Source organism: Mytilinidion resinicola, assembly GCF_010093595.1.
Source record: "Mytilinidion resinicola strain CBS 304.34 unplaced genomic scaffold BDZ99scaffold_4, whole genome shotgun sequence".
Classification (NCBI taxonomy): domain Eukaryota; kingdom Fungi; phylum Ascomycota; class Dothideomycetes; order Mytilinidiales; family Mytilinidiaceae; genus Mytilinidion; species Mytilinidion resinicola.
In genome coordinates, this window is record NW_022985440.1 from 257,435 (window position 1) to 283,009 (window position 25,575).

General features: G+C 52.7%; 10 protein-coding genes across 10 annotated transcripts; 4 read left to right on the forward strand and 6 right to left on the reverse strand.

Moving 5' to 3' along the window:
* Window positions 1-998: 998 nt before the first annotated feature.
* Window positions 999-2,860, forward strand: BDZ99DRAFT_379605 (CRAL/TRIO domain-containing protein; the record flags this gene model as incomplete). The annotated part of the gene is made up of 4 exons (XM_033715157.1): window positions 999-1,183; window positions 1,232-1,373; window positions 1,426-1,794; window positions 1,856-2,860. 4 exons carry the CDS (start codon window positions 999-1,001, stop codon window positions 2,858-2,860), a joined length of 1,701 nt encoding a protein of 566 aa, XP_033580703.1.
* On the reverse strand, window positions 2,770-7,150 carry BDZ99DRAFT_436189 (uncharacterized protein; the record flags this gene model as incomplete). The annotated part of the gene is made up of 4 exons (XM_033717527.1): window positions 2,770-4,320; window positions 4,373-6,453; window positions 6,501-6,649; window positions 6,698-7,150. The coding sequence occupies 4 exons, from the start codon at window positions 7,148-7,150 to the stop codon at window positions 3,185-3,187; spliced, it is 3,819 nt and encodes a 1,272-aa protein (XP_033580704.1). The 3' UTR covers window positions 2,770-3,184.
* A 1,020-nt stretch (window positions 7,151-8,170) lies between these two features.
* On the forward strand, window positions 8,171-9,287 carry BDZ99DRAFT_485889 (ubiquitin carboxyl-terminal hydrolase; the record flags this gene model as incomplete). The annotated part of the gene is made up of 2 exons (XM_033722741.1): window positions 8,171-8,855; window positions 8,911-9,287. 2 exons carry the CDS (start codon window positions 8,171-8,173, stop codon window positions 9,285-9,287), a joined length of 1,062 nt encoding a protein of 353 aa, XP_033580705.1.
* A 749-nt stretch (window positions 9,288-10,036) lies between these two features.
* Window positions 10,037-12,284, reverse strand: BDZ99DRAFT_567487 (uncharacterized protein). Its single transcript, XM_033727691.1, has 6 exons — window positions 11,984-12,284; window positions 11,863-11,923; window positions 11,656-11,793; window positions 11,359-11,601; window positions 11,089-11,292; window positions 10,037-11,033 (listed from the first exon to the last, which is right to left on the reverse strand). Exons 1-6 carry the CDS (start codon window positions 12,251-12,253, stop codon window positions 10,453-10,455), a joined length of 1,497 nt encoding a protein of 498 aa, XP_033580706.1. The 5' UTR covers window positions 12,254-12,284; the 3' UTR covers window positions 10,037-10,452.
* Window positions 12,285-13,773: 1,489 nt separating this feature from the next.
* On the reverse strand, window positions 13,774-15,887 carry BDZ99DRAFT_223917 (CRAL/TRIO domain-containing protein). Its single transcript, XM_033713454.1, has 4 exons — window positions 14,697-15,887; window positions 14,603-14,644; window positions 14,449-14,548; window positions 13,774-14,393 (listed from the first exon to the last, which is right to left on the reverse strand). Exons 1-4 carry the CDS (start codon window positions 15,792-15,794, stop codon window positions 13,867-13,869), a joined length of 1,767 nt encoding a protein of 588 aa, XP_033580707.1. The 5' UTR covers window positions 15,795-15,887; the 3' UTR covers window positions 13,774-13,866.
* A 369-nt stretch (window positions 15,888-16,256) lies between these two features.
* Window positions 16,257-17,181, forward strand: BDZ99DRAFT_409770 (uncharacterized protein). The gene is made up of 2 exons (XM_033716556.1): window positions 16,257-16,768; window positions 16,920-17,181. Exons 1-2 carry the CDS (start codon window positions 16,436-16,438, stop codon window positions 17,031-17,033), a joined length of 447 nt encoding a protein of 148 aa, XP_033580708.1. The 5' UTR covers window positions 16,257-16,435; the 3' UTR covers window positions 17,034-17,181.
* Window positions 17,182-18,187: 1,006 nt separating this feature from the next.
* On the reverse strand, window positions 18,188-20,235 carry BDZ99DRAFT_223941 (uncharacterized protein). The gene is made up of 2 exons (XM_033713455.1): window positions 19,214-20,235; window positions 18,188-19,160 (listed from the first exon to the last, which is right to left on the reverse strand). The coding sequence occupies exons 1-2, from the start codon at window positions 19,862-19,864 to the stop codon at window positions 18,285-18,287; spliced, it is 1,527 nt and encodes a 508-aa protein (XP_033580709.1). The 5' UTR covers window positions 19,865-20,235; the 3' UTR covers window positions 18,188-18,284.
* Window positions 19,759-20,369, reverse strand: BDZ99DRAFT_459512 (uncharacterized protein). Its single transcript, XM_033719179.1, has one exon. The coding sequence runs from the start codon at window positions 20,159-20,161 to the stop codon at window positions 19,913-19,915; it is 249 nt and encodes an 82-aa protein (XP_033580710.1). The 5' UTR covers window positions 20,162-20,369; the 3' UTR covers window positions 19,759-19,912.
* A 2,622-nt stretch (window positions 20,370-22,991) lies between these two features.
* Window positions 22,992-23,546, forward strand: BDZ99DRAFT_472911 (uncharacterized protein; the record flags this gene model as incomplete). Its single annotated transcript, XM_033721800.1, has 1 exon — window positions 22,992-23,546. One exon carries the CDS (start codon window positions 22,992-22,994, stop codon window positions 23,544-23,546), a length of 555 nt encoding a protein of 184 aa, XP_033580711.1.
* Window positions 23,547-23,647: 101 nt separating this feature from the next.
* On the reverse strand, window positions 23,648-24,377 carry BDZ99DRAFT_436202 (endoribonuclease-like protein L-psp; the record flags this gene model as incomplete). Its single annotated transcript, XM_033717528.1, has 2 exons — window positions 23,648-24,145; window positions 24,266-24,377. The coding sequence occupies 2 exons, from the start codon at window positions 24,375-24,377 to the stop codon at window positions 23,850-23,852; spliced, it is 408 nt and encodes a 135-aa protein (XP_033580712.1). The 3' UTR covers window positions 23,648-23,849.
* Window positions 24,378-25,575: the final 1,198 nt, after the last annotated feature.

Sequence of the window (25,575 nt, forward strand, 5' to 3'; positions counted from 1 at the left end):
AGTATCTCATCATCTTGTTAGCTACACAAACTTCTTCTCCTCCCCTCCTGAAGCAGCCAGTCTTTGGTACATATCATATCCCTCAACCTTGGGCTTTTCTTCCAAAAGCTTGCCTTGTGAGTAGGATTCTAAAATCACACCGCCGTATAAAAGCACGAGCTTGGGGTGGAACGTGGCAAGGTCAAGATGTATGGGTCCAAGCATAGGCCTTTAGTATCTCCTCTTTTCTTTTAGAGATACGGTGAATTGTCTTTAGCTTTCTTATGGCTAATTTAATCCGCTCCACCACTGCTCTGCTTTTAATTAGATCGGAATTACTCATCAGACACGATTCATCGATTGCGTCTCTCGGCGGGCATGGGCGGATGCTGGTTTGAAAAACTGTCAAGCATAGAGGAGGGACGAGGAACAATTACGATTGCATGATAGATTAATGGAATCTTCGGCTTTGTGCTCCTGGTGGTACGACAAGGGCCAACTCAAGTATTCCTGTGGTCCATAGTGGCGGCGCTGCTTATCAGATCGACCTCGCGTCTTCACGTGCTTCCAGCCTCGCCTGGCACACATAGATCGCGCAATCCAGATTTCTAGCAGCAACCTAGTGCATGGATGAGGTCCCGCTCTATAGCCTGACGATGTGACTTCATTGGTATTAGAAATATGTTATGCCAAGCCTGCCCGGGATGTCCGGCATCTGTGAGCACTGTGTGAGGGATCTTATTTAGACATGCGGGCCGCCGCATGATCTCTACGTCTTCAATTCAATTCGGCCGTAGAAATAACAGCGTCCAAGCCATTCCATAAGAGTCTCCGGGTTGGACTGTCCTGCTCACTCATGGCCTGTGCCCCTCAAGTTCCTCGCGGAAGCGTTCGGCCTAAGGCTCGTCCGCTCACTACCGCCGTCGACATCACCTCCAACACCATGCTGCAACAGCACTCCTAGCAGACTCAGCTGTACATAATTTCTAGCCTACCTCGCCGACCCCACGCACGTCACGATGGCTGACGCCGCTCTAAAACGCATCGAATCTTTCCAATATCCTGCGGCGCATCTGGGGCACCTCACAGAAAATCAGCAGGCTGCCCTGGAGTCGTTCAAGAATCTGTGTCAAGATGAAGGATACTACAAGCCAGCCCAGGTGGGAGGAAGACCTGAGCCTAGCCACGACGACGAGACTATGCTGTATGTTGTTGTTCCATCCAACATGGCGATCAGGCTGACATTCACAAGGCGATATCTTCGAGCTCGACGTTTTAACCCCACGGACGCCTTTGCCCAATTTAAAGATACGGAGGAGTGGCGGAAAGAGAACAACCTCGTTGAGTGGTACGATACCATCGACGTGAAGGAGTACGATGATACTCGGAGGCTCGTGAGTTACCCACCTCTTCGCTCTCCAAAATGAAGCTGACAAGCAACGGCAGTACCCGCAATGGACAGGACGGCGCGACAGACGCGGGATACCTGTTTACGTGTTCGAAGTCGCGCATTTGAACGCGAAAAACATGTCCGCCTACGACAAATCCATCGCAAACGGCGCCACAGTCTCCCACAAAGTCTCACCGAAAATGCTGCGGCTATTCGCTCTATATGAGAACCTTACACGCTTCGTCATGCCGCTATGCTCTGCCATAACCGACCGCACTCACCCTGAAACGCCGATATCGCAGTCGAACAACATTGTGGACATTTCAAAGGTTGGGATAAAGCAGTTTTGGAATCTCAAGGGGCACATGCAGGATGCAAGTACTCTGGCAACAGCACATTACCCAGAGACGCTTGACCGGATCTTTGTGAGTCTCCAAAAAGACCCCGAGTTTGGTGATCTATATGCAGCGTAGCTAATAAACCCAGATCATTGGCGCGCCCTCCTTCTTTCCTACCGTCTGGGGCTGGGTCAAGCGCTGGTTCGACCCCATCACCGTCTCCAAGATCTTCATCCTCTCCCACGCCGACATGAAGCCCACGCTAGAAAAGTACATCGACCCGGCCAACATACCGAAGAAGTACGGCGGCGAGCTCGACTTCGAGTTCGGCATGATGCCGATCCTCGAGCCCGCCATCGAGAACGCGCTGAAATGGGACCACCCGACCATCCAAGGCGGGAGCCGCACGATCCCCACGGGCCCGATCAAGTGGGAGGAGAGCGCGGACGGCACCGTCACCGCCGTGGCTGTAGGAACCGAGAACAAGGCACCGCGCCGGAGCGTCGTCGCCGCGTTGGCCCACCCTGTGAGCATCAAGGCTATGCATGGTAGCCTTGTCACATCTAATACGCCCATTGCCGAAGACGAGCTCGCGCTGACGACTGCTGGCACGGCGACGCAGCCTCCAGACTCCGCGATTCCCGAAAACGCTGAGGAGCCGGCTGGGGAGGAGGAGCCGCCCTCAGCCTCAGAGACCCTCCCGATCCGCGAGAACAAGGCGCTTGAGGATCGAGCGGGCACCTCGTCGACGCGGTATGAGCAACAGTCCATGACGCATGCCCATGGCCAGCTCGCGGAAGGGACGCCGGCTGTGAACGATCACGGCTTCGGCGATAAGACGGTAACTATGGAGCCTAGCACAGTCGGACAGGCTCCCAAGGACGTTTCCGTGCCTCCAGCAGAGGAACCTGCTGCCCCCGGCTACCTCGAGCAAGCAAAGGGCGCGGTAGGCAGCGCAGCCGCAGTTGTCACAAGTGCGGCCGGCAACGCCGCTGGTGTGGTTGGCGGAGTGCTCCCAGTCGGAGGGAAGGGCAGCGAGGAGACCAAGGCCGAAGAGGTCAAGGAGAAGACGGAAGAAGAGAAGGAGCAGGACCGGCGCGTAGACGCGGCGAAGCCCGAAATCGTAGAGGGTTTCTTGCGGAGCAACCCTTGATTGTTCGGCCTGCTGCATTCGCTTCTCTGTCCGCTCGTAGCTTCCCCGGTTGAGCTGCCTTTTGGGAAAACCGGGCATAGACTACATACCCTAGCCCCTCTGCATCAACGGCCTTAATTGTACAGACCCTCACATTATTACCTCGAGTACTGGCATATACAGCCAAGCAAAGACGCGTGACTCAAAAACCGTGATGTAGAAAAATTAATATGCTTTCATCCTATCCAGATTTCAACCCCCGGTCCCGCAAAAACGGAGACCTGTCTCCAATATCAACTTCATAGGCTCAGAACGCCAGCAAATGCAAGATCCGCCCAACCCCATTCAATACGTCAAAAGCTTCTGCCCCCTCCCCGCTGCCGTCCCCTCCGTCGCCTTCGCAAAACTACACCACCGGTCTTTGATGCTAATGACCTCGTACGTCCCCTCCTCGCTCGCCCGGATGCGCATGCTGTGGTCGTAGCTAGTCTCAGTCCGGATCTCGAGCACCTTGCTCTTAACCCCCTTCCTAGCGTTCGTAGAACGCGTATACGTGAACTCGAACGGCGCGGTACCCGTGAACTCGAAGAGCAGCTCTGCCTCCCCGCCCTCGTGGATGTCGACGCGGCTCTCCAGCCCTCGCGACAGGCGCACCGAGGGGATCGGGTGGATCACCTTGGTGAGCAAGGGGTTGTTAGCAGGTGTAGACGCCAAGCATTCCGATGCGCTGTCCTTGAGGCCCGTGATGGTGAACGTGCCAGGGAGCTCTGCCATGCGGCGGAAGGTCGTGCCGGGCGACTGGGCTTTCTGCTGCTTGCCGTTGAAGGTGTAGAAGACGGAGAAGGGCATCTGGCCGCTGAGCTGGAAGCTGAGGCGCTCGCCGACGCAGTAGTCGTTGCGGTCCTCGAGGGGGATGGCGGACGGGGCGTCGTGGACGGAGATTTGGACCCGCGGGGAGGATGTGGGCGGTTTGCGCGTGCATCCGCGGGCGTCGCGGACTTTGCGGATGGAGATGTTGGAGTGGCCGAGGTGGAGCTTTTTGTGGGGGATTCGCAAGTTGTGCGAATGAGAGGTGATTGATGGGAAGGAGACCGTTTCGGGCTTGGACGTGCCATGATGCTTTATTTCGATTTCGAGATAGAATGGCGGCACGCCGGTGAAGGTGACTGGGATGACTTCTTCCCCTTCTGCTTCGCGAGAGCAGTAGCTGTAAGTCTTTCCAGGATTGTTGAAACGAGCCTCTGGCCGAGGATTGACTAGCTGTTGCAGGACAACAGGCTGGAACTTCTTAAAGTCGTGATCATAATTGTTGTCTCCAAGTCGCGTAAACTTGTATTCATAGAAACCAGACTGAGAGGTGTCGGTGCGAACTGATGCTAGTCCTAACGCGGATTTGAGGTCCTTTTTGGCCTGGCCAAGTGCCTTGCCACCTCTCTTAGCCTTGAAGTGCTGTTCATACGAGACCTCATATGGTGGAGTACCTGCAGATTCTTGTTAGTTTCTGGCTATGTTTCGCCAATGGACAAGTCTTACCACTCAAGATGACGTCGAAGGAGTCTTCGTCGCCCTCGCACACGGCATCCTTGACATAGAACCCTCCTTCGAATATTGTGGTAGCTGTCTCTGCAATCTTGAGTTTAGGGCGAGGCACCCAAGCAAGGTCGAACTGCTTTGCGTTTTCGTCGATAGATCCTGGGCATATGGAATCTTTAACTGATAGAAGCTCATAAATGCCTTCCTCCTTTGTCGTGATAAAGTCATTGGCATTATAAATCCTTTGGCTCTCTACCTTTTGTGGTGTTTTGTACTTTAAGTTCCACGGTCCTGTACCCGTGAGCTTCAATGGCAGCTGCACTTGATTCCTTTCGAGGGTTCGAATGACGCGTTTGCCATCGATCTGTCCAAAGTATGCCTTAGGACGCTCGTGACGAACGTTGATCGTGGATTGCTCCTTCAGGAATTCCTTGCAGCCCTGGCGGTCTGTAATGCTAACCAATGATAGCGTATATTCACCACCGCTGGTAAGTTTTTCCGTGTGGATGGTATACTCTTCATCGTGTATGTCTTTGACATGGTGTTTCTTGCGTTTTCCGGAGTGGACCAGATCGTACTCCAGGGTCCAAGGGCTTTCGCCTTGGAGGATAACGCTGAATGAGGCAGCTTCGTCGATGCATGTTTCCAAGGATCCAGAGTGAGCGAAATGGGCTGATGCAGACGGTTTGACGTCTTGTTCAAGAACAAGTTCCGGTTTGAGCGACTTTTCTGCATAAACCTCGTCGCTGATCGCTTTGAAAGTGTACGTATAATGGCCTGCCGCAGGCGGCGTCAAATCAATTTGACCTCTGAGGGATGTCATGCGGGCTCTCTTCGGACGTGGAACATCTCCCTTCTTGTGCTCAGTGTAATGGACCATGAAAGGGGGAGTGCCGATCAGGTCGAGAGCTACTCGAAGGCCAATGGGGCTCCCAGCACATTTATCTGTGATGTTCTGACTTGACAAAACTAGGTCAGGCTCCGGTGGGTGCTGGAGAACACATGTCGCAGGCTCGAGAACCTCTCCTGTGCAGTATTTCGTAGACACCGACTTTAGAGTGTACAGTCCAGCATCAGATATTATCGGTTGCTTGTTGGTGGTTTCTAACACTGTTCGTATGGGCTGAGCCGTCAAGCTGTGACCGCCATTCGGGAGGACATCATCTTCAGGAGTGAAGAGATATTCGACAGTGTGTGCCGGTCCGAAGATCGCCTTCTTGCCAGGCGCGGTCGAACCGTACCGAACAGGCATACGTGCCTTTTCTCCTTTGGCAGATCGAAGTGGATTTCGAGAATCGCAACCGTCTAGGACTATCGTTGGCCTCTCATGCACGGTGAACGTTTGGAGAAGACTATCGCTTCGTGCTCTTGGCTTCTCATCCTCCTCGGACTCGACGTAGTTGATGATGTTCCCGACGGCGTCTTGCACCTCCTCTACAGAGTACGTCCATTTGCCGCTCTTGATGAGAGTTTCGTTCAGAGGAACCATGAGTTTGTGTGATTGAGCCCATGAGACATCTTCCTCGTTGGCTCGAACCAAGGCATTAGTCTCATGCTTCGTAAGTGGGGACACGAAGTCCTCGGGCTGTAGGCTTTGGAACTCTGAGGCTTCTCGAGGAATACCGTTCACGGTCGTCCTGTACTTTATTCGCAGTGGTGGAGTGCCTTCTACTTCAAGCGCAACATTGGAAAGCTCGTTTCTGCAACGGCTATCTCCAGTAGGCCTCACACTAGCCTGCGGACAAGTCACTACAACCACATCGGACCTCTTTGGTTGGACCTCGAGCTTCGTTTCATCCAGCACTTTCCGGAGTATGTATATGCCCGTCTTCTTCACCGGATAATGCAAAAGGAGTGGGCTGGCTGCACTGGCTGCTTTCTGGCTTTTGCGTGCAGCCTTCATGAGCTTCCTTGTCGCTGATGCAGATATCGAGATCGTCTCGTTCTGCATAGTCTCCAGGTCGATTCGCATTATCTCTATCAGCACAGGGGTTGTTTGATTGATCTGGATAGGAATTTGAATTTGGTGGACTGTCGAATCGAGGCAGAATGGCTCCTTTTTCGGATTCAACACAGCAGACCTATGCAATATCAGTATTTATATGCAAACCGTGATCGATGGACTGACCCCTCAGGAAGTATATTGATAATTTGTTTTCCAAGAATCACAGAAGAATTGTGAAGAAGCTTCCCCACGTTTACTTTGTGTTCGGTAATGGCCATTTCATCGTCGAAGAAGACTTTCCACAGAGCGCCCAGCAGTGCTGGTATTGGAAGCTGCAGGCGATGTTAGACTGCTTTCTGGCAATTGCAGAAAGTACTTACGGGAATTCTAAACATCAACATGCCGTCGAGAGTCGCATGGAGAAAGAACAGGAGTAGCACAGTCCCGACATTCCATTCTAGCCAGGGTATGCGCATGGCAGGCAGGAGGAAGAGAAAGACCCCATCGAAGGCCACCCATTTCATGAACAGCCAGAACGATTCCACCTCGTCCACGGTCAAGTTGTAGAAGTCGTACAGCCGGTATGCAAATAGAAAGACATAGACGCTGAATACGTAGAATCGCTGCGACGGCGCATCTATTATGTCGAAGGGTATCAAGGGTGCGGCGGTCTCTGAGGGTTTGGCTGGCGAGGGTAGATCCTGTAGCTTTCGGGGCGTGCCCACGTTCTCGCCGACTATGGGGGTGCCATTGTTTGAGGTTCGAAAGCGCCCCTTCTGGCTGGTCTGGGGCGTGGAGGGGAACGCTGAACGAAGTCGAGGAGTACCGCTCATCGCATCCTGTGGCTGAGTGCGTCGATGGAGGAAGCCGTCATGGATTCGCAGCGGTTTTGGGGGGGAAATCGGGAGCAGCTGGACAGAGACGGCGTGCGGCCTGCTTCACGAATTCTGCAGCGTTGGGGCGGGCGATGTGTCTTTGTGTCGTCTGCTTCACCAAAAATCAAACAGACGCGCTTTGGTCTGCGCGACGGGAGTGTCCGTAGGGCTGAAATATGTCTTGGCATCGGCCTGCTCCGTATCAAGCGCGCCGAAGCCTAGGCCACTTTCACCGCTGTGTTGACGGCTACCTGTTCTTCCTTATTGTCAACCCGTGAATCTGCCAAACCCGACCGATTGTTCAATAGTCCTATTGTCCGGCTGCCGTGAGTATAAGAAGACCGCCTTCGCCATGACAATTCTCTCTCCGACCGTTCCTTCTTTCCTCTTCATCTCGCATCCCACATTTCTCTTTTTCCTGTCAAGTTCGTAACACAAGTCTCACAAATTCTGCACATTTTCACACATTCCGTCGTCTGAGCTGGTTCTCAGCAACCCTTTGTCTTAAAAATGTCTTCCTCAAGCAAAAGAGTCAAAACTGCCTCCGCTTCAGCCGGACCGCAAAATGGACGGCGCCTCAGCCCGCCCAAGGCATCTTCGTCAGCTCCGAAGGTAGCCAGAGGTAAAGCATGTGATGCTTGCAGAAAGAAGAAGAAACGATGCACACACATCGACGCCTCAACGGAACCGCAAAAGACCCCAGCAACTTCGGCTACGGTGAAGGAGAAGACGACTCCTCGATCGATCAAGAAAGCCCTGTCTCCTTCGTCATCCATCAAGGACCGCAAACACCCTTCTCCGCCACTGCAGAATGGGCTCGGTGACTCACCAGTTCCCAACCCTACCGAGACAGTTTCTCTTGCCGTTGAAGCTCCAGAGGATCCTTTCACTGCCCCTCCCACCTCTTGGATTCCGGACGTCAACACCACTATCGACGCTTCTACCGCAAACATCGCCAAAGCCGCCAACACTGACGTCATGAAGCCCATCACCAAACCCGTCCCGTCAGCTGAAGAGACCATCAATGGCAACGGTACTCATGAAGCCCCTGTCGACAAGATGACTTGGCAAGGCTGGGTCGAGATTGAGTCCGAGCCTGCCAACTTCAACTTGATGCTCAAAGAGTACGGCGTCAAGGGTGTCCGAGTCAAGGAAGTGTGGTCCCTCGACGGCCTCGACATCCTCCCACAGCCGGTATATGGAGCCATTCTGCTGTTCCGCTACCGAGACATTTGCGTCGAAGAAGAAGCCGAACCGTGCCCGTACAGCCTCTGGTTCGCCAATCAAACCGCCGAAAACGCCTGCGCCACTACAGCTTTGCTCAATTTGATGCTGAATGTACCGGAAGTAGACCTCGGAGAGCCCCTCACCCAGTTCAAGCAATTCACGAAAGGCTTCACTTCGGTCCTCCGTGGCCAAGAAATCGCGAATTTCGAGTTCATCAAGAAGATACACAACTCCTGGGCCAAGAAAACGGACATCCTCAACGCCAACTTATGTATGCAGAACTCCTATGATGCCCGAAACAAGCCTACTAGGAAGCGCAAAGCGTCCGAGGCAGTCGACGACGACGAGGACGTTCCGTACCATTTCATCGCATTTGTGCCGGTAGAGGGTAGTGTTTGGAGACTCGATGGCCTGGATAAAGAACCATCACGAATCGGTACGTCTTCCCCTATATTTCCTACACTTGGTCCTTTGACTAACAAATGCAACAGGGGACGTAACAGACGCAGGCTGGCTTTCGGTCGCTGTCGAGAGAATTGGGGCCATCATGGCCAGCGTCGAGGACATTGGCTACACGCTTCTGGCCATTGTTCGAGACCCGGTGGAGGACCTGAAGGAAGCTCTCGCGTCGAATCTTGCCTCAATGAAGGAACTTGAGGGGAAAGAGGGGGTGGAGGGGCAGAGGGAGGCCCTGGAAGCGGAACAACTCCGCATTCAGGCTAGCATTTCGGAGGAAGAGTGGGAACTAGAGGAAGAAGAGGCGAAAGTAAAGGCGCGGAGGCACGACTACGTGCCACTGGTGGACGCTTGGGTGAGAGAGTTAGCGGGAAAGGGGGTGTTGAAGGAGCTGTTAGAGGGGGACGCTTAGGGGGTGGAGATAGTCTGCGGATCGTGGCGGTCAGATAGCTAAATCAATGCACTTCACATCACGTATACTCACACTACATCTTGACAACGTACGTATACATTCAAGACACCCCAGACTCTATCGCTTTGACGAATTCGCTGATGTAAAGTTCAAGACACTGCATTTCAGGTTGAGGGTGGCTGGATCTATAAACAAGAGGTAGAGATTCGTGAACTTCAGATCAACATGGCTGAAGTTACACTTTGACAACGTACGTAGAGGCTCAAGATACTCCAGACCCTATCAGCCTGACGATTTTACGGATGTAAAATTTACAACACTGCTTTTCAGGTCGATGATAGCTGTACCCCTAGACTGGAGGTCGAGATCCATGACCTTCAGATCAATATGAATCAAATTACGCTTTGACACCGGGCATATACCTCCAGACCACCTCAGGAGCTATCAACTGGAAGAATTCACGGATGTAATGTTTTAGACACTGTGATTTAGCTCGATGATAATAGCATATACCGACTTCAAATCGCATACATTCTAAATGAACTTTGACAACGCACTTATAGCTGGAAGACACCCCCGAATCTATCAATCAAGGATGCCATGTTTCAGACACTGCGAATCAGGTCGAGGACATGAGAATGTACCTACTTTAAATCGAGCGCACTCTGTACACACTTTGATAGCCTAGATAAAGCTTTGAGACGCGCCCAGACCGACCAGTCATACGCCATCACAGATGTACAGCTTTTAGCAGTGTAAATAAGGTATGTCATTTCTACCCGCTTTAGATCGGAAGCCAGTATGGATGTGATTTTCGCAGCGCCGTGAATTAGGGGTTGTGTTTCCAGCCACTTCAAATCACCTACACTTGAACGAACATTTTGAACGCGTATGAATCGCTTGAAGACACCCCAGGGCCTACTAGATAGCAGCGTACCAGGATGTAAAGCTCCCAAGCCTGCAGATGAGGTATCTCATTTCCACCAACTACAAATCGGACGCCGTCACAGATGTAATTTCCGCAACGCCGCAGATTAGGTGTTTCACTTCCAACCTCATATACTCAAGTGATCATTCTGACAATGTATAGATAGCTTGGAGACACCTCATGGCCTACTAACAAGAAGCGTTCATGTATGTAAAGCTCTCAGCACCGTGAATTGCCTTACATAAACCTCATCCTTGCGGGCAGCGGAGCACATGTCCCACTAGCACAGCATGTTGGATCTCCGGCATCACACCCGCTCTCCCCACAATGGCACGCACAACTGCCGTTCGCACAGCATGGCATGCTGTCCGCCGAGCACCCATCCTCGCCACAGTTGCAGTTGAAATCAGTCGGCTGTGGAGCAGAAGTCGTCGTCGGCACCGGGACCGGCACCGCCGTTGTCGTCGGGCTGCTGTTGATTGGGCTGGAGTCAAGGTCGATGTCCGTATTGTCGGGGTCGCCATCGCAAGGGTCGACCCAAGGGTCCGTGGTGCTGTTGTCCCATCCCGCGTCGCTACAGCTGAGTTCTCCGGCGGCAAAAGCATCGTATGCGTCTTCTGGAGCGACGTTGAGAAGGGGTCCTAGTAGATCGCCGGTAGGGTCGTCGATCAAGCTGATGACGCCGTTATCGTTGTCCACGCCGAACGAGCTAGGGCTTGTGACCGGCCTGTCTATGTCTTTCACTTGTGGGTAGCGAGGGTAGTCTCCAGCTCCTGACGTGGCCCACATTGCTAAGCAGTATTGAGCAAGGTTGTCGGCTGATGAGAAGTCAGTATATGAAAGGTGCGTATTTGATGAGAACCAGTCACATACCATTGGTAACCACCCACCATCCCGTCCTGATAGTCCATCGAGCTAGAGTTCTTGTATATTGAGGGCCATACGCGTTAACAGTGATCAACAAGCCCGTAACGGGATTCTTGACTCTGATTTTACGATCATATATATGATTGACGGCGTACGCAACGCGATGTGACATACTATCGATGTGGAACAGCTCGTGTAGCGCCACATAGCCTAGCGTTTGGAGAAGCGTTAGAGTTTGTACATGCCAACGAGTCTGGAAATAGTTTCATGACTGACCGCGGCATTGGTAGTTATTTAGATTCAACCTATCCTCGGACCCTGCGGGATACGCGGCGATAGTTTTCGCGGCCTGGTCCACGCACGTTGGCAAACTGAAGAAACTCGGACACCAGTTGATCGTGGCAACTAAAACGCCGTTGTGATTGGTGGTGTATGCTGCCGCACGAGGGATCCATCTGGCGACTTCTATTTGTCCATTGGCGTTTCTGAACGTTATTGCCTGCCAGCATCTGCTATGGCCTAATCAAGTGTTAGTACTCGAATTCTGTGTATTTCTCTTCAGCCTATACATACACTTTGTTTCATCTTCCGGCTTTGTAATATATGGGCAACTTAGTTCAGAGCGCCGCAAGTAATCATCACAACGAACTTCAAGCTGCCACGATAGGAAGGTTCCGTCGTCTGTCCAGGTCACGATGTTCTTAAGGATGTCTAAGTGGTATTGTTAGCTAGAGTGGCACGGCACACAGCTCAGAGAATAAGGGTCAGGCAACAACCTACTTTGGATCTCGGTCTGGAATTCCTCATTGTTATGTTCGGCCCCAAGAAGGTCTTGCGCAGCCTAGATAGTAACACTTAGTTGGCAGATGCGAAGGACATCGTAAGCAAAGTGCATATTCACCTCGGACGTCCAGTCTATGTCATGATTATTGGCTTTGCCGAGCATCAACAGCTCCTTCCACGCCCCTCGAATGGCGTCTTGTTGAGGACCATCACACCCTTGCCATCCAGTGTAGTGGATTGCGCTGGGTTCAACGTCTTGTCTCGCTGTGAGATTGACCGGTAGCGGTTCTGGCGTATCGTCAAGTGAAAAAGTTGGATAAGCGCAGATAGGTGCAGCTAGGAAAAAAGTGACGATGGCACTTGCCAAGGAACGGAAGTTGAAAGCCATATTTGCACCAATATCAGCGCCTTGAACGTTGAAGAACGTTGGATGAACATCGATGAGGCTTAGCTGCAGCTGTCTTATATTAGTGCATTTTCCGATCTGGGCAGTGCCTAAATTCAGAGAAGCTTTCACTACGAGAATTGTCGGTACCACGGCATGGGCTGTGCAGAGCGAGCAGGCCAGTAACAGGAGCATTGTCTAGCCATAGGATGAAATTGACATGGCTGTAATTGCGAAGGATGGAAGCCATGAAACAAGCCTATTTCCGAGGTTGAAAAGTTGGGAGATCTTGTACCCACCCTGGCGGATAAACACCAAAAATCCTAGAAAGAAACAGGGAACAGGAAGCAGAATGATTTGCGAGGTCAGCGTTTGGAGCTTGATCGACGAATAGTCGTGCAGAGCAGCTTTCCTGACTAATTTCTTCATGGGTATGTTAGCGAGCATGTTGCAGCCTCCGTTCTTCACCAACATGGTCCCCTGTATCAAAACAGCCGACGGGGCTGAGTACGGTGCTATTAGTAGAAGCGGAAATCGTACCTATCCTGGGGTTGAATCGCCGGTGACATAAGCCGAAAGCTCATGAGGCTGAGCTATGACAGAGTATCTAATGTGGAGAATAAAGCGAAGTAATCACATGGATATAAAGTATAATGTGGTGTTGTGCGAGGTTCTTGCGCGGCGGCTACATCCTTCGAGTCGGGGCTTATTATTACCCGATTGGCACAGCATGTTTAGGGAATGTTGGCTATTTCTAAAGGACCCAACATCTCGTAAAAAGGATATTAAGAGTGAAGGCTAGATACTGTTAATTCGGGGAGCAAATCCTCACTGATCAAAGTATGCCAGACCAAATGGAATGATGATCACGTGCTGTGTCAGCTCAAGCCGAGCGTGTGGCTGCCTGCATTGGCACTTGACGTTAATCACATCGATCTATTCTCAGACAAACCTCTAGACTGACGAATCAGCTCGTTGACAGATAATCCTACAAATATCAGAAGTTGTGAAGATCGGTGGAACTTCACCACCAGCAGAAGCAGTGGAGAATGCTACATACTGTCTGTAACATCTCATCTGATCCACCTCGTCTTATAGACCAACATAGATAGCACAATGTTCGCTACAAGCTCCTGTTCGCATGAAGCACCGAGTGGTTGCCAACTCCTGGTTTTTTATGCCTGCGCCGACGAAACATGCAAGCTTCCGAAATTAAAGCGCGTTGCTACACCAGGTTATTGTCCAGCTTGTCGAGTTATGACCGTGTCGGTCTGATTATGTAAAATAGAGAGCGCCGAAAATTCTCGCTCGTAGAATACTGTCCCGGCAGGATATACCATAATCCAAGTCGTCATTCTTGGAGGCCATAAGGAGCACCATTTGATTCGGAGGAGAAAAGGGTTTGAGATTCCGTCCTGGATGCCATTCATTAGGTCAACACAGCTCCCGAACCGACAGCCATCCGGTAGCGACGAGCAAACACTTGCTCCATCGCTAGACACATCTAGATCATCCTCATCAGAAACTTAGGACGCTCTAGCCAAAATCCAAACTGTCGAATACGCATCGACCTCTTCACGAAAACTATACAACTGGATACATGGACACTAGTGACTTCAATCCAAGTCATCCGGACTCGTCTCCACTTTGTTCAGTACCGGTTTCGCGCTTTCAGCCTTGGGTGGCTCTTTCGAAGGGTAGAAATCTAAGACGCCACCCGCCTGTATAACTCCTGTGCGGTCGTAGTACGATCGCGCCCGCAAATACGGATCCAGCTCCCAGTAGTTCTTCTTCAGGTCTTCTGCAAGCGCATCCCGCTGCACCCGTACAGATTCCGAGGAAGCCTTCTCGTCAGCGCTTTCCTTGCCGGCGGATCGTATCCAGTCCAGGATTGTGCCCTCGTACTTGCGAACTATCTCGCTGCGAGCCGCAAGGAGTTGGTCACGTGGCTCAATGTTTGCCTGGATGGCGTTCTCCGCAGGGTCGGCTTCGACATATTTGTATGACCAGTCCTCGTCGCCACCTAATTCTTTTGGTATTTGCTTTCGGGGAATGAATGCCTCCAGTTCGTCGGGGTTTTTTGTGAAGTGCACTTTGCCTGCTACAACGGGATCGAGCCAGCCACGTATTATACTCCATATGCCTAGAGAACCGTTAGCATATACATGGAATGGTACATAATTATGGGGTTTATTGACCTTGGAAAATCCAAGGGGACTTGTGGACCAGAACAGCGCCAAGCGATTCGGGATAGTTTGCTTCGAAGCACTTGATCATGAACTTTACAGGCGTATAATCCTAGAACCAGGTTAGACATGCAGATTGAGAGTACGACAAAGTCGAGAAACTCACCATGTTCGCCATGGAGAAGTCGGTCATGTCAAAAATCACGGTCTGAAAGCGTTAGTGGATGCTTGATAAAAATATATACTCGAAGACCACTTACAGCTGTGTCAACCGGTGGCCTCAAAAGCATCCTCGCGGTTTCGATGGTGTATACAGTAAACCTCTCCAAGCTCTGCTCACTTTGCTCGCCTTGTCTGTGGAACCGCACTCTTACTACGCAAATAGGCCGGCCCTCCTTATCAACACCGTGCAAGTAGCTTTTGCCCATTCGCATCTGGTCAAGGAAGTCCTGGCCCTCCTTTCTCAGCTTTGGGTCGTCGCTTTTGCTTTGTTCCAGCATCGCAGCTTCACCTCGGCGGATGATATCGTCGTCAACGTGAATTTCTCCAGCCCGCCAGTGCATTGTTGAGATCATCATAATGAGCGCTTTCTCTATATCCCACTTTCTGGCGCGCAAAAAGCGGAGAAGAAGGCCGTCAGGGTGGTCGTGCTTCACCATGCTCCAAAAGGCTTTGCGTAAGTCATCGGGCTTGGTGCTCGCCAAGGCGGCTCTGAAGTCTTTCGTCTCGCCGTGCTTGTCCTCACCATCCGCAAGACTCAACTGACTCAAGTCCGAAGGAGTCGAGGTCCCTGACACAGAATCGCTATCCGTACCTTTGTCCTTGCCTTTCCTGAACATGTGGAGCCGACTCTTGCGCTTGTCTTTCTTGCCGCCAGTTTCTGGTGGCTCGGTTGTCGAAGCGCGTGGAGTTGTGGCGCCGTTGGGCTCTTCAGCTGTCGGCTCTTCGTACACACCAAAGACCCTCAGCGTCACGGCCCAGAACTCGCGCAGCTTGACCTCTTGCTCGGGTGTGAGGGTCCCGGGCCTTCCGGGAGGCATTTTAGGTGTCATTTCCAATGTTATAAAGGTCGAGGCTGATGTTTTAGATACCTCAGAGGTGTCTCGTGGTTGATTTCTATTCGATGATGCGCTCTTGGTGAGGGGTATAAGCAATGCGCCGCCAATTGTAATGGCAACGAGGATGCCGACTGTCACGAGCCCTGTACTGCTCTGATTCAGGTGTCGAGGCGCGTGCGCGCTCTTGGGCGTATTACGTAGGTTCCTGGGAGTATAGGCGGTAGTTGGGATGCGCGGCGCCGGGCGGTAGGATGTATAGGTGTATACGAATGTAGAGATTCGAGAGACTCGGCGACACATATAGGGGAGTTATGGTAGGGGCATAGGGGCGTAGGGGCGTAGGAGCGTAGGAGTAAGAAGAGAGGATGACGGCTGTTATACCATGGCGTAGAAATTGGGGTAACACTATGGAGCGGCAGGGCTGACGGCTGATGAGGCCGGGAGAGTGCGGAGAGGCTGAGCAAGCGTGCTGTTGTCGCAAAGATACCTATGTAGGTATGGACAGGAACAGAAGCAGAGGACGGACAGGTACAAATCTCCGAGCGGCAGTTCTCCGTCTTTCCTGCAGGGTGGATAAATGCGATCTTGCAGACGTAGTGGGGGATCTTTCGGTGCCCCAGCCCAGCCCGACACACGACAGCCGGCCTCCCGTTAATCGGGCGGCATCGTCATTGGGCATCGCGCCGCCAGGCTGCATAGGGCCACAGGGCTTCGGCTTGTTTGCCGAAACGCGTCCAAAACACCACGCTACCATCTGGTATGCAGCCCCGCTACACTCAATTGCAACATTGCTTCACCGACGCAATTCACCCATCGAACCCGCTTGAACACCAGCAATTGTCTCTTGCCATACGATTGAGTCCCTCGCCCAACCTCACGGCCCGAGATAGCACACAAGCATTAGTGTTATTCAAACGCACAAGCAGAGCGTCAATCCCACCATGACCTCCACAACGCCTCAGTACGAGCCTTCGTCAGGCCGCCGCTCTGGCTCGCGCTCTCGACCCCCCTCCCGTTCCCAGACACCTCTCCGGCCCTCCTCGCGGTCCTCCCTCCGAGAGTCGAGTCAGCGCGCTGCGGGACCATACAATACTGCTACGCCGCTAGACGCCCTCGAGCCCGCATTTGCGGACTTGTCAGATTCAATGGCCGATCTGGAGAACAACTTCATGCATCTCCAGCTGATGCACGAGAGCTTGGCGCGGTTCAGTGAGAGCTTTGCGGGATTCCTCTATGGGATGAACATGAATGCTTTCTGTGTGGACTTTCCGGAGGTAAGATATACTTGTTACAAGCAAACAACCAGGACATCAGTCGATCGACTGGGAACATTTCAAAATCTCAGAGTAAAGAATTAGAGAGCGGATGGATAATTGCACAGAGTATTGTTAGTCGATAGGGTAAAGGCTAATACCTCTCACACAGGCGCCCGTCCCCGAATCTTTCAAGCAAGCACAGAAACAAGCCGCGCTAAACGCCTCCTTCACCATGTCAGGGCCTCCTCCGCGTGAACACGATCCGGAAGCCACCTTCCTGTAAGACCGCCTCCTTAACATCCCTCCCTACCCCTCTCACCAGTCCAATCAATGCCATTGGATCGATCACCAAGATCTAATCAGCCGTTCTGGACGCGTCACCACCATCCCGAGACTGACTTATCATAGCACAAACGATACCTCCTTCGTTGACAACCCACCGTCCTCGAAAACCGTTACCAAGTTCACCACCCCAGCGCCCGCACCACGCGCCTCCCGCCGTGGCGGTGGCATCCCTGTCGTCCGCGGCACACGTGCGAGTGGCCTGGCACGTGCTAGTACGAGAGGCCGACTGCAAGCGCGCAGAGATGCAGCATGAAGAAAGCTTATCGAAGAGACAAATTGGCCCCACTATCAGAATTAAAGCAGTCCCAGTAAGGACACCACGCCCTGCCTGGTATTCTATCTCACGCTAATGCACCTTTTGCAGCAGAGTAAGGAGGCACTCCTTACCTAGAGTAAAGACTGTGTCCTCCATACGATGTTACGATAGAGTTGTCTCTCTGTTCATTTGTAGATACGATGCCGATGAGTGGGCGTGGATGTGACACTAGAATCTGATCCAGAATTGCCAGTACAAATTGACTGGCTTAGAGGCATACCAGAAACGTAGCAACATCACGCCACTTCTTCAATAATCCAAGTGTGGTAAGGGGTCTTGTTTATCAGAGAGCCTTGGAGAGGATGGATAGCACTTCCTCCAATCAAACCAGCGGAGTGAACTCCGTCAGGCGCACATCGGTGGCCAACTCACCTCCCACCCATCTCTCCTTACCATCAAAAGCACAAGTTGATATATATACGAGATAACACATCGTATCACATTCTCCATGATCGCGTTTCATTCAGATATCAAAAGGTTTTCAATCTCTGCTTTTGCTTCTGCCTGGTGCCCACTTCCCTCACTACGCATAACTCCATCGTCAGCTACCCCATTTCCATTACCACGCTCATTATCATCTATCCAACCCCAAAGAATCAAAGATGCAGCCGTCTTCTCTCGAAAACGAAGAGCGTACAGTGCCGTCGCTCGCTGCAAGTGGTATCATGATGCGTGCTGAAAAACGAAAGAAGAGCAAAAAACAGCACTAATGAGTCGTCCCGTCCCGTGCCGTCGTGTGGGTATAAATATTTCCATCATTCTCGCTCATGATTTTTCGGCGATCAGTCTGTCTGCCTACTCCTTCTCTCGCGTCTTTCCATGGAGCCATCGAGGCTCGAGACCGGCGGACATTACTTTTTGTTGCACTGCAATTTACGCGAGCGCGCCAGCGCTGCGTTTGGCAAAGGGAGTCTGGCTCTCCTTACGAACGGCCCATCCCTTCAAGGCGATGAGGACCGTCGTCCACGCCAACAGCAGAGCCGTGAAGCCGATGGTAACGGTAAAGGTGAACATGGCGTCCAGGCCATACGACTCCAGCGCCGCAACTGTGTCCTTATTGCTCACCATGAAGGTTATGCCGCCGGCCACCAGGCAGAAGGCAGTGATGATCTCGGATGGTGGGCGCGAAGGTAGGTACGACGTGGGCGGACAGAGATACATGAGGATGTAGGTAACGGCGCGCGCCAGAGCGAAACCGACGAACATGTTGCCCCACTGCTTGTGGATCATGCTGGACAGCATCGAGGCTTGGTGGTGCGAGCTCATCATGATGCCTAAGAGGAGGATTATAAGGCCGGGCATCGGGTTCATCGAGAAGCGGTATGACTTGGGTGGCTGCCACGACTCGCTGGGGCTCATGGAGTCTTGGGCCGATGCGATGGAATAGTTGAGGAGATCTCTCATCTTGCGCGACTCGACAATCATTCCGAGCAATCCACCACCGAAGAACATGACGGAGATGGAAACATGCTCGAGATCCTGCGCGGTCCAAGCGCCGCCCCAGGCTGCCAAGTGCTCGAGAAAGACATTGGAGCAGCCGTAGAGGAAGATGACGAAGGATTCGACGAATTCGGCGCTAGGTAGAGCCGCGCGCCGACGACCAACCACTTCTTTGGGCGGCTTTATGTTCCACGCCCAACCGAAATCCGCGAATGCGCCCATCCAGCGGCCAAGGGTGAGCAGGCCGTACCAGAAGAAGATACCTCCTTTTACGTAATGCGCAAGGACGTTGAAGACGGCACCGCCTCGCTGAAAGAGTTGTTAGTTGACTGTAGTCCAGAGCCATTGTCGAGAAAACTTACACCAATGCCGCCGTACACCACAGTACCGCTTGTGACGGCAACAAATCCTTGGATCAAGATGGTACGGTCAATCACGACATACAAGAATCGCATTGTCTTCAAAAGTCGGCCGAAGGAGGCGAGTCGAGAAATATTGCGGCCGAGGAATCGATCAACAGAAGTATTCCGCAAGAAGCCGCGCTTCTCCGCGTCATTGTCAAATGGTTCATCATCGTCATGGTGGTAAGGGCTCTGAGGCTCATTATACTGCTGGTTCTCGGACTCGACACTTGGCGACCTAGAGTGGCCACACAGCGAGGACGAGTTGCGCTCGGTGCCATGGCCAGAGTCATTCGACCACCTCGAGAAGTTAGGCTGCGCGTCCTCAACGCGATGATACTGGGCCATTGCAGCGCTGGACACAGGCTGCGCAATATGATCCTCCATGGAGTGCGCTTTGGCCCGACTCGTGTAGGCCTGCACGAGAGCCATGAAGACCCAAGCAGAGGCAATCCACGTTATAATCCACCCAGTCTTGCTGTGCGCATTGTTCGCGTACAGGTTTGGGGTCTTGCGATCATATATGATGCCGAAGAGCATGCCAAAGGCATTGACGATGAGGAAAATGAACTGGGCTGAGAGCGCGAACCGAGACCTAGAGACACTAAACATCACGCCTAGAACCAGGTCAGATTGAAGCCTCGCTGTGGCGCATCATTCTCAGCACTCACCAACAGGCAGCACCACCATCCAGGCCAAACTCATGAGGACGATGTGTGCGTATATGACGCCGACGTGGGCAGCGAAGCTCCAGTAGCTCATAGGCTTGTTGCCGGCCGAAGCCGGAGCCTCATGGTGTGCCATATTCATGTTCTCATCATTGTGGTCGGAGCCGTGAGCGACTGCTAGAGGGAGGGCCTCTAGTAGGAGCGCTGCGGCGGCTAGGGTGAGGACGCGACCTCTCTGCATGTATCCTGGTCGACGGAAGCTGCGGTGAGACTGAGAGACAGCCAGGTGGGATGATTGGTGGGTGGGGAGGGGCAGGGAGCTCGCGATTATGCGGAAAGGCGAGAAGCTGTGAGGGCGAGTGATATAGGAATGGCTGAGGCCTTAGGTTGGAGCAGAAGGATGCTGAACGTTGGGTCACAAAGAGCTCGGAGTTAGAGGGTCGGTCGGCGGGTATGGATGAGGATTATTAAAGAACTGGAAGGCTGCAGCTGCACGGCAGAGTCGGCCAAGTCGGGTGGATTGGTGGGTACTCCAGCCGGCGTCCGAGGATTTGAGGCTTACCAAAAGCATCGGCGACGCTCGCCAGAGCAACGGCGCTGCGGCATTAGCAGCGAAGCTCGCTGCGAAGGAGGCATCGGTCGGCCGACCAGCACTTTCTGATGTGGCTGCAGCTGCTTTCCCATGCATGACGTGGGGCGACACCTGGTCGGCTCGGCAGGCCTTGTCGCTAGTTGCAGGCGCCTTTCTCCCAGGATCCAACCGAGACGGCCTCCAGAAAATGCTCGAAGGAGCCTTTATCGCAGTAAGCCGTGCCTTCTCTCGCGCATCTCCAGACACAGCACAAGTAATGTCAAAGATGGACAAGTATTTGGTAGCTATCCTTGAATCCGTCCTGAGCAATTCCCGTCACAATGAACTCGCCGTGGTCTACCGAACAGCAGCCGGCGTCAACCATGAGAACGGACAAGGGTTCCGAACTACCCGGCGCCAAGTCACGCCGCGGCACGCCCGTACAATATCACACACGACGACGTCTAGCAAGCAGTGCCAAACGCAATACATGGACCGCACTCCACACGACACAGTGACGACACAGGTATGTATCAGTGTTGTTTGAGGCGAAGCTGTCTTGCTGGCATTGCTATGTAGATGGCGTGAGACTCGGCAGAGGCAGCGGGGGCGGGCTTTGGTCGTCCAGCAGCTTCATCAGTCCCGCCAACACCCGCCACGCCTCAGCATCGCCGACAGCGCTGCGATCGACGCCATCAGCCCACCAACAAGCTTTGCACCCGCTTGGCGACCTTGCCCGTCGGGGCTTGACCGCGGAGTTCACCCGCACCATCCACAGCGCCAGGATCACCCCGCTCCACCGACCCCGGCCAGCCATCATGTCTCCGGCCTCGTCGCGCTGCCGTCGCATCCGACTCTGATGTCTGCTGGGCTCGCCTCTCCCCAGATTTCAACCTGCGAACTACCTCATCGCGATCTTATTATCGCGGCTATTTCTCGGCGCGCGGATGAGCGGCCTCCGATATCTTTTTTTTCTCCAGACTCACTTCGCACTCCGTCATCGATCGTCACGACCGTCAGTATAAGCGCTGCTGACAGCGTGCTCACATGCAGTTTTGAGCAGCGATGGCTTGGCAAAGAGTCAGGATTGAGTCATCTGTCACCTGGGCAGCCTCAACCAATTGATTAATCGATGCATGCAGCTCTTCTCGCTCGTGCCACAGTGCAAGGTGGGGATGGTGCCAGCCAGCCCTCTTCGGAGTCCCAGCCCCACACACCACACCACTATTCAGACGCCCAGGAAATCACTTGCTCAGCATTCACTTTATCCAGCACTCCGGACCATCGTGTCTCACGAACCCATTTCCCGCTTCAAGCTGTACTGCCTGAATGAACAACCGATACACATGCTTCTATCTCAGTTAACTTAATTCCAGCCTCCATCTTGCCCCGAGTTTTCTGTAACTACATATCAGATACCTAATACTTTCGAATGTCTCGCGCTAGCAATCCTTCCTACAAGCATCCCCAACCGCAAGCACGCCTTTGATCCACTCTCACGCGTTCATCCCTGTCCGATTAACGAACCCAAGCGAATAGCTCAACGGCCTTACGAGCGGTAAAGGAAGCCTGCCGACCAATTGGATTGCCCTTCACCGAAGTAACCGAAGTGGCCGACTTATCCTTTAGCTTCACTATTTTCACCTCGTGTTGATAATTAATATGTATTCACCGCAACATTGCAATGTTCCTTCTCTCGTATGACAATATAGGCAAGGCACCAGAAATAGTGGATTTTTGGGTGTTGCGTTGGGGACACTGTGAAACAAAGTCAATACATACAACGTACGACCTTGCTTAAGCTTCAAGCATCCTTTCGCGACAGCTGCGTGACGCACGCCATCGGTGTTCATCCCGCGGAGCTTGTTCCTTAATGTGTATCACGTCTTTGTGGTTCGTTGAAAGAGGATGTTGGGATGTTGGGACTAGGTTTCGCGGTGCCGACAGCCGTGAACCGTCTGGGGCCAGGACCGGGAGCGGGAAGCATACCTATTGTACAGTAACTGCCTCGTTTGATTACGGCCGTGGTTGCGGTGGCTTGGGAGATCTTTCGATCGCGAGACCTTTTGCGCATTGTCGTCTGAGACGTGGGGAAATGCTCCGTTGGTTATTACTCAGTGAGGGGTTGGTTGAACGCGCGCAATATCTACAGTATCATCGCACCTATACCTAGAATGTCGACGTCACGTGCTTCATCCCATCCATCTGAAGGATAATCCTCAAACTCTCCACATCGCAGCAAAAGCTCTCCGTCACTAAGCTTGCTTCAAGCGCCTCAGACAGCTCAACCCCCCACATTTATACGCTGCTCAAAACCATCCCCAAAACCACCATGCTAGGCATGCAAGCAGCGCAATGCGCCACAGCCGATAGCTAAAAGCCACAGCCACAGCCGCAGCTGACACTCCCACCACCCCCTCTCCATCCCATCCCACCTCCCTCCACGATGCCCTAAATCCCCAATTCCCTCCCTCCTCCGCGCGCGCAAATCCAAAAGCAAATGGCTTCCCTAGCTTCCCCAGACCCAGCATCGCAGGACACGACCCGCGCCCCGTCGCCCGACCCCTCGGTCATCGCGCGCGACTTCGCCTCGCGCGCGCCGCCGACGACGTTCTTGCCGCGCAACATGCCCGATATCGCCGTCCGCTATCTGTACCTGGACTACGCGCCTGCGTCGAGCCATTACCTGCGCAACCTCATCGCGCGGCGGACGGGCGAGAGCGGGAAGGAGAAGGAGAAGGAGCGGGCGTTCAAGCACGTGAGATTGTTGGTGCTGGACCGGCCGGTGGGGGAGGAGGGGGCGAGGGGGTATGCGGTTGCGCTGGTGAAGAGCGTGGGTGGTGGAGATGGAGAAGGGGGACATGGGGAGGCGCGGTTGGAGGAGGGGTTTGCGCTGTTTACGGCGGAGGCGAAGGATCCGGTGAGGAGGAAGGAGATGTTGCTCAGGGGGGTCATGGTGACGGGGGCGGGGTTTGGGAATTGGCAGGAGGAGGTGGGGAGGTGTGGGGGCGGTGGGGAGGGGGTTGCGAGGGAAGGTTTGTGGGAATTTTTTTAGTTTTTTTTTTTCTCTGCTTGTCGCGTTATCACGTTGATACGCCATGTCTATTCCTGGAGTTCTATGTGGGTTAGTTTGGTTTAGGGGAGCTTTTTGCTAACTTGAGATGGCAGCGAGGGTCGTGTACAAGCATTACGTGCAGAATAAGTATCAGTTCACGCCGGCGAATTGCAAGCTTTTTTGTAATAGCGTTGCGGCTTGTTTAAGGGTTGAGAAGAAGATATGAGTATGGTCCATTTATTTCGTTTCATCTCAATCACCCGCGTAAAGGCAAGCAGGTCGAGCATTTTTTGGAAAACATGTTTACTCTCCTAAATGAGCGGCGACCTCGATCTCAATCCGCATGTCTTTCAGCGCTAGGCTCTCTACGCCGACGACTGTTAAAATCGGCTGATGGTCCGGACAGTACTTCCGCAGGTTTCGCACGATGTGGCCGCTTTCCAGCGTGTCCATCTTCACTACGTAGCAGCGCACTTTGTACACTTGCGACCAGCCTTTGCCGCCTGCTTTTTGCAGCGTGTGCTCGACGTTGGCGAAGGCTTGGTCGATTTGAGGGCCTTCTAAGGCGGGGATGGCTTCGGAGATGCGGTCCCATCCGCCTGGAGGGCGAGGCGTAAGTTTTAAGAAGCTGTAGAAGAGGGCATTGGAAAGGAGTAGTATTAGGGTAGGTGTGATTGCGAGGCATTGATGGATGGAAGAGTGGTTTCATTTCAACGTACCTTGCCCGGATATCTCAATGATACTGCCGTATCGGACCGCCTGGCTATAGTGGACCTCCTTCCTAGCTCTATCGCCGTACCCCTCATAGTCAGAGTACTGGAGGTGAGACATAGTAAGATATGAATTCGGAAATTGGTTGGAACTTTGTCCTGGGAAGCGCTGGGACGGATTAAATTGATACGATTGATGGAAGGTGTTGCTTTGGATAGTGGTACGCATAAAGAGGAGAAGGCCACCTACTTATATACTTCTCGGTGTCATCGACTATCGAGTATAGCTTAGAGTTAACTTTGGGGGTGAAGGGAATTAGTCAGACACGAGATGGTCAAGATCCAAAGCTGAACACCGAGCAGATGATGATGTTGCCTGGCGGTTAGAGAGTAGGTAAGCACTTCCAGAAGCGTATCGAATTGTTACTACTCCGCTTCCAATGAAGGTATCCGGAGACTTCGATAAAGTTTAAGGCGCCCAGTGAAAACAACTTCTCTTCAGCCTCAAGATCTAGCGTGGAGATAGCGCTACGATCGCCATTTGAAACGGTAAGGTTGTGGCTGAAGTTTCCGCCATAATATGCGTCTAGTCCTAGTGCCTACCTGAACCTATCTAGTTACCTTTTTTAAGGTTCTTAAGTCCGACTAGGATTGTCTTGATGTATCGGCAGCCTTAGAAACAGTCGTTGACTACATATTGATGATTTCTCAGCAAGCTCAAGGGAGTAGAACCACAAGCCATGAGAGTTTCAATGCCTGAAGTCAAACTGGGACACGCTGTTACTGTCTTGCATTCTTCTTTGTCCTCGTTTCCTAACTCGTTAAGGCTCTTGTCATTTCCAGAGGCTTTTAGAAGGTGTGTAGACGCTCTGATTCAGTTCAGAGTGCAGAGGCCCGGCGGGTGGTTCTCTTGAGTTCTCCTCAGATGTCAATTTCTCTTTATCATTTTCATTTAGTTGTTACGACCAGACTTTCCTTGGCCAAAAAATGGCATTCACGAATTTGTGATTTTCCTCTCCAACTCTAGGCTTGTGTACACTCGCCCAGCACTGCTTGAAGTCCCCTGGTGCGTTATCAAATGCTGAGAAACTCCAGCCTCAACAAGTCTTCTATCGCTCCGGGCCACCTCAGACGATGTTAGACAGCTCTGGAACCTGACGCCCGCCTGTTTGGGCTAGCGTTCCTATTGCGGATAGACTGGTGTCGCGCCTGCACTATTTACCTCCTTCTACCTCTGACGACAGCTCAACTCTTCCTCCTCCACCACCAATCTCTTCAAAACTCTTCACTAGCCTGAGTTGGTCAAGATCGTTCACTAA

Coding starts and splice junctions, on each gene's coding strand:
- BDZ99DRAFT_409770 (XM_033716556.1), top strand. CDS start 16,436: ATGACCTCCACAACGCCTCAGTACGAGCCTTCGTCAGGCCGCCGCTCT. Junction 16,769..16,919: donor TCTGTGTGGACTTTCCGGAG/GTAAGATATACT, acceptor CCTCTCACACAG/GCGCCCGTCCCCGAATCTTT.
- BDZ99DRAFT_459512 (XM_033719179.1), bottom strand. CDS start 20,161: ATGCAGAGAGGTCGCGTCCTCACCCTAGCCGCCGCAGCGCTCCTACTA.
- BDZ99DRAFT_223941 (XM_033713455.1), bottom strand. CDS start 19,864: ATGTTTAGTGTCTCTAGGTCTCGGTTCGCGCTCTCAGCCCAGTTCATT. Junction 19,161..19,213: donor TGGTGTACGGCGGCATTGGT/GTAAGTTTTCTC, acceptor CAACTCTTTCAG/CGAGGCGGTGCCGTCTTCAA.
- BDZ99DRAFT_567487 (XM_033727691.1), bottom strand. CDS start 12,253: ATGGCTTTCAACTTCCGTTCCTTGGCAAGTGCCATCGTCACTTTTTTC. Junction 11,924..11,983: donor ACATAGACTGGACGTCCGAG/GTGAATATGCAC, acceptor GTTACTATCTAG/GCTGCGCAAGACCTTCTTGG. Junction 11,602..11,655: donor GCCGGAAGATGAAACAAAGT/GTATGTATAGGC, acceptor ACACTTGATTAG/GCCATAGCAGATGCTGGCAG.
- BDZ99DRAFT_223917 (XM_033713454.1), bottom strand. CDS start 15,794: ATGTGTCGCCGAGTCTCTCGAATCTCTACATTCGTATACACCTATACA. Junction 14,645..14,696: donor GGCCACCGGTTGACACAGCT/GTAAGTGGTCTT, acceptor TAACGCTTTCAG/ACCGTGATTTTTGACATGAC. Junction 14,394..14,448: donor GTCCCCTTGGATTTTCCAAG/GTCAATAAACCC, acceptor ACGGTTCTCTAG/GCATATGGAGTATAATACGT.